General features: G+C 35.9%; 2 protein-coding genes across 2 annotated transcripts; both read left to right on the top strand.

Moving 5' to 3' along the window:
• Positions 1–9: 9 nt before the first annotated feature.
• On the top strand, positions 10–1156 carry LOC110035545 (leucine-rich repeat receptor-like tyrosine-protein kinase PXC3). Its single transcript, XM_020739791.1, has 2 exons — positions 10–624; positions 766–1156. The coding sequence occupies exons 1-2, from the start codon at positions 90–92 to the stop codon at positions 1071–1073; spliced, it is 843 nt and encodes a 280-aa protein (XP_020595450.1). The 5' UTR covers positions 10–89; the 3' UTR covers positions 1074–1156.
• Positions 1157–3013: 1857 nt separating this feature from the next.
• On the top strand, positions 3014–3779 carry LOC110039393 (WEB family protein At1g75720). The gene has a single exon (XM_020744431.1). The coding sequence runs from the start codon at positions 3084–3086 to the stop codon at positions 3747–3749; it is 666 nt and encodes a 221-aa protein (XP_020600090.1). The 5' UTR covers positions 3014–3083; the 3' UTR covers positions 3750–3779.
• The last annotated feature ends 1685 nt before the right edge of the window (positions 3780–5464 follow it).

Genomic DNA, 5464 nt, shown 5'->3' with positions numbered 1-5464 from the left:
CGGAAGAGAATTCTGTTCCGCAGATTGTTAATGGCCATTACATCACTTCTGATAGCAATCACAAGACCAGCATAGACTTCTCCAAAGCCATGGAGCTTGTTGGTGATCCAAGCAACGCTCTGTTTAAGACCAGGTTCTCTACCTACTATAAGGCAGCCATGCCCAATGGAAGAAACTACACTGTTAAAAAAGTTATTTGGAGCGAGAAGGTCTTACAAATGGGCAGCCATGAGATGTTTGAGAGGGAGCTTGAGGTCCTAGGGAGGCTAAGCAATTCAAATATCATGGTCCCATTAGCCTATGTGTTGACTGAGGACAGTGCCTACTTCTTCTATGAGCATATTCACAAAGGCACAGTCTTTGATTATCTTCATAAAAGCTTTGAAACCGCTCTGGATTGGCCATTGAGGTACAGAATTGCGCTTGGCGTCGCTCAGGGACTCACTTTTCTGCATAGCTGCAATCAACCCGTTCTCCTTCTCGATCTTTCTACAAAGAGTATTCATTTGAAGTCCATGAAGGAGCCTCAGATCGGCGATATTGAGCTTTGTAAGGTTATAGATCCCTCAAACAGCACTGGAAACCTCTCCATTATAGTTGGCTCAGTTGGTTATATTCCTCCAGGTAAAGCTCTCCACTGTTGCTGAGCCATGCTTTATCTATATAGATTGGCTCTCTACTGATTCAATTTAAGTTGAGTTTAAGCTGGGCTTGGCTAAAAATTGGCTCAATTGGAATCTGAATCTTCTTATTTTATTATTGCAGAGTATGCATACACAATGAGGGTGACAATGGCTGGTAATGTTTATAGTTTTGGGGTGGTCCTGCTCGAGTTGCTGACTGGAAAGCCGCCTGTTAGCGAGGGGATCGAGCTCACAAAATGGGCGGTTAGCCAATCCGCACGGCTTGATAAATGGGAGAAAATTCTTGATTCAAATGTCTGCAGCGCTTCGCCTGCAGTTCGCAGTCAGATGTTATCTGTTTTGAAAATTGCTCTGAGTTGTGTTAGTACCTCTCCACATTCAAGGCCAAAGATGAGGAATGTGCTGAGGACTTTGTTCAATGCAAGATAGTTAAAGAACTTGAGCTTTGTGTTAAGTTCATCTTCAGAATCAAGGCCTTATCTTTTGATATATTATTAGGTCATATAGTTTACCTTGTATATATATATATTTTTTGATTATTTTATTGAGATTTGACTCTTATTATTCCAAAAAAAAAAAATAATTATAATGTAAAAAATCTAACAAGTTTACAAAAAAATACATGAGAGTTGGAATGTTTTGTGGAATGTTTTGTGGTTTGATAAATAAGCAGCATGATGTACTATTTAGAAAATTAAACAAACATAATATATAAAAAGAAAAAAAAAACAAAAAGAAAAGGGGGAGGGATGTACATACATACCACAATTCTAACACATAAATTTTCCTATTTACATTTATAATACTCAAAAGTTTAAATCATCTAAAAAACTATTACTATTGTTAACTGTTTAAAAGTGAAGTACACATTTTCATGCATGAGTTTATGACATCGAAGTGTTGTAAGTGTAAATATTAAATTTTTACATATTTAATATGTAAATACGTAAGAATTGTATGGTATGCATGTAATTTTGGCCCCTCATAAAATTGTTGAAGCTTTACTCTTATTCCAATTGTGTAATGGATTGCACCAAAAAGTTTAGCATTAGATCAAAACTTAAAAATACAAGAAAAAATCACAAATTTCAATGCTTCTTTTTAAAGATTTTTTTGAGGGGGATTGAGAGCCAAACCTCAAATTGAAAGAAGGTGACAAGAAATAAAGAATGTAAAGTCTAGCTAAATGCAGGGGATCCATGTTATCTACGATGGGGAGAAGGGATTACTAGGGATAGAATTAAACTAATTCTTATATGGCATTTAATGACTCATAAGGATAACTTTATGAAATGACAAAGAACTAAACAAATATGTATAGATTAAAGTCTGAAGTCGAGAAGATCGCACCATGGCGATGATAGTTGTCGGGATATTTAGTTTAAGATAAGAAGAATAAGATGAGAGAAGCATTTAGGTCGTACAAAGTAAGATGATATAAATTTGGCTCTCACTACCTAAAGATAGGTAAATTTTGATATCATGAGTTTGAAGATCTCATCTTCCTCCATAGTCTTTAGATTTTGACTGTAAATTTCAGAACTCTTAACGCTGAAATCTTCCAATGTGAATTTCAGAACTCTAAAATGTTCCATTTGTTGGATTGAAGGAAGAGAGAATGAAAATCATGAGAGAATAAATAGGGAAGTGGATGCAAGCCATTTGTTATTATGATTAGTTTTATTGTTGCCATCATTTTTATGTTGGTTGGTTTGTGATTGCATGTTACTTGCAAATAATATCATCACAAGAAAGAGAGTGAAAATAACTTATGATATTATTAATTTCTTGATTAAGAAACTTAAACTTGTTGAATTACCTCTTAATCAAACTCTTAATTATGGCAAATTATTATTGTTCAAACGACAGAAAGAAAGAGAGCAATATTATTTTAGTTATTTTTTTTTATAGCATCAATACCTTGATCAATCATTTTCTACCATGATTTACTATTGTGTACTTAATATGCACTTCAAATTAATCTCTAGGCAATTAGAGATACATGAGCAAGAAGCCATGTGATCAACAATGGAGGTATATTTTCATAAATTTATCACCAAACATTGCCTTACATATTTCTTTTTATGAGAAGAAATAGTACTTTAAGAAATGATTGTACAACTGTTATGTAAAAAAATATTCTGTACATAGAAAGATTTACGAACATATATACCACTCAATTCTTATATATTTACATATCTAACCTCTATACTTCACTTTCAATCTATTTTTCTCTATTTCCATCATACAAGTGGAGAAGAGGCATTAGGTGAGTGGTCACATTTCCTCTCAGAACTCTTCTTTTCTTTCACACAATGCTATATTTAACTCATCTTACATTGCAGTAGAAGCAAAGAAACCAACTCCTCTCCTCATCACAGCTTCAAATATGATCACCTCTTTCACCTTCCAATCCTCAAGCCCCCTTCACTCACCACCATGACCTCTAGTCGATCGGAAGTCGACACCCGCCGACCCTTTCAATCGGTGAAGGAGGCGGGCGCCGGCTTCGGCGAACGTATTCTCTCCGGCGAAGCCTATTCTCAGAGCATCAGTTCAACAGCAAAGCTACAGCCACCTCCTCCAAAACCTCAGCACTCACCTCCCTCTCCATCTTATTCCACATCCTCTTCCAGATTCAACCAAGACGGAGATGAAGAGCTGAGCATAATTCTAAGCTCAATGAAGAAACTTGAGGCTGAGATCAAGGCGACCAAGCGCGAGGTGACTCTGCTCAAGGAAAGAGAATCAGAAACAGAGATTGCTGTCGCCTCACTCAACGCAGAGCTCCATAAGAACAAAGCGAAGCTAGCGGAGATGGAGGCAGCTAGTGGCGTTTTCATGGAAAAAGAGAGTAATTTGAAAGTGGGAAGCGACCATTGGGGCATTGAGGACGAGGAGGAGGAAATCATGGAGGTGAAGCATCAGTACATTCCATCTTTGGCCGCTGCAGTGATACTTGGGGAGGCTGATGATGCTGGTGTTAATGGGAAGAGAAAGGGGAAGCTCATGAAGAAGAAGCCTATCGTTCCTCTGATTGGAGATTTGTTCTCCAGAAAGAAGGATTCTATATACAGCAGGTCTTATTTCAGTGCAGTGTTCTGAAATATCTCTGAAGTGGATGAAATAATTGTGTCACAGCTCTTTTCTAAATATTTTATCAAAATTATAAGAGATTTATAGAAGTGTTAAAATATGTTTATTTTTGTATATTTAAAGAATACAAACTCATTATATATACATACATACATACATACATATAGATATATATAAGAATCTCCTATATATTTTTTAGAATGGAGATGCTGGGAGTTTGTTTTATGGTAAATTGTTTTTCCTTGTTTAGCTCATGTATTTCATGTATGTGTTATATTATTATTTGAAATTAATGTTCACGTTTATGTTGATTGTTGGATAGTGATTTGTCCGAGGCTTCACACCACCAATAAAAGAGTTGAAGTAAGGAGTAAGTTTCGCTGAGGAAGGAAAAGAGAATAGAAAAATATTTGTCATTTTTTAGTATCTAGACGAGAATTCCTTTGCATGATAATGTTCACCCTTGTATAGGTTAATACATTACAAAATTGTACATTTTTTACAGAAATAGCAAGAGATATCGTCTCTCTCTTTGATTTTCTTCTAGTGTAAATATTTTGGTTATCATTATCTAGATAACGCTTTGCCTTAATAAATGTTCTTCATAAATGCTTCTCCTAAAGTAGTTGACTTCCTAGGAAAGTTCATTTCTCTTAGGTATGACTCATATGCCAGATAAGGGACAATTGCTGGAGCGGAGTGGAGCGTAAGCATCTGTCCAATCTGGTGAGTTACGTTATATGGGTTGTGGGTGTAGGGGCAGCGCCCCTGCGGTACGGTATAGGGGCAATTTTATAATTATATATTGTACAACAGAAATATATATATATATATATATATATGTTCTTCCCCATTAAAATTTCTACACCTATAATTGTAACACATAAAAATCCAATGTGTTATAACACATAACACAATTTACCAAACCAAGATTTCATTAAACTAAAACTACAGTAATTAATGCAAAAATGAAACACAAAAATAAAAGAAATGCAGTAAACCAACCAAAAAGAATATTAAAAAAAAATTAAGATGTTTTCTCAAACTGTTTCAAATAAACATATAGAAATAAGAAAAAAAAATTCCTCCTCATCATCCTCCTCAAAATCATCCACTAACAACTGCTCGTCTCTCCGCTCTACCTGACGCCAGAACGCATCTAATTTAAATTTCATTCTGGGCTCCATCTTCAACCTCATTTAGGTGAGCTTGGCAGCAACTTTGGTCTCAATGTCTTCGGTGAATGCGGTAACCTACCTATGAACCTCTTCCTTCTGGGTGGTAGAAGTGGATGCTCTGGATGCGCTAGAAGGGAGATGAGTGTCATAGGCCTGCATCTGAGACCTAACTCATAGATCTGACTCTTCTTCTTGCCTTTGGTAGCCTCCCTCCACTGCTTGTACCCAGACAGGTCATGACCTGAGATCACAATACCGCCTGACTGCTAGTTTGATTCTCATCTAGCTTTTGAAAGGTCTCCTATAAAAAATTATTTAAGAAAATTTAGAGGCTGAATAAACTTTAATATCTATTTGAATTTAATACTAGTTACTCTCGTGAATGACTTAGTTCATCTAGGATTTGTTGTCTATTCAAGCTTGGTCTAATTGCTGCTTAAGGGTGCACACATGTAACTGAGCAACGGTGGACCCTCATCCAAACTCTAGAAACTATTAATGTAATGAAATAGTTAGCATATATATATATATATATATATATGGGGA

The sequence above is a fragment of the Phalaenopsis equestris genome, unplaced genomic scaffold, assembly GCF_001263595.1.
Source record: "Phalaenopsis equestris unplaced genomic scaffold, ASM126359v1 Scaffold000002, whole genome shotgun sequence".
Taxonomy (NCBI): domain Eukaryota; kingdom Viridiplantae; phylum Streptophyta; class Magnoliopsida; order Asparagales; family Orchidaceae; genus Phalaenopsis; species Phalaenopsis equestris.
This window is presented reverse-complemented; position numbering and strand designations above follow the sequence as displayed.

Excerpts from the sequence above, each read along its gene's own strand:
- LOC110035545 (XM_020739791.1), top strand. The coding sequence starts at position 90 with ATGGAGCTTGTTGGTGATCCAAGCAACGCTCTGTTTAAGACCAGGTTC. Across the intron at positions 625-765 it reads AGTTGGTTATATTCCTCCAG|AGTATGCATACACAATGAGG; the intron begins GTAAAGCTCTCC and ends TTATTATTGCAG.
- LOC110039393 (XM_020744431.1), top strand. The coding sequence starts at position 3,084 with ATGACCTCTAGTCGATCGGAAGTCGACACCCGCCGACCCTTTCAATCG.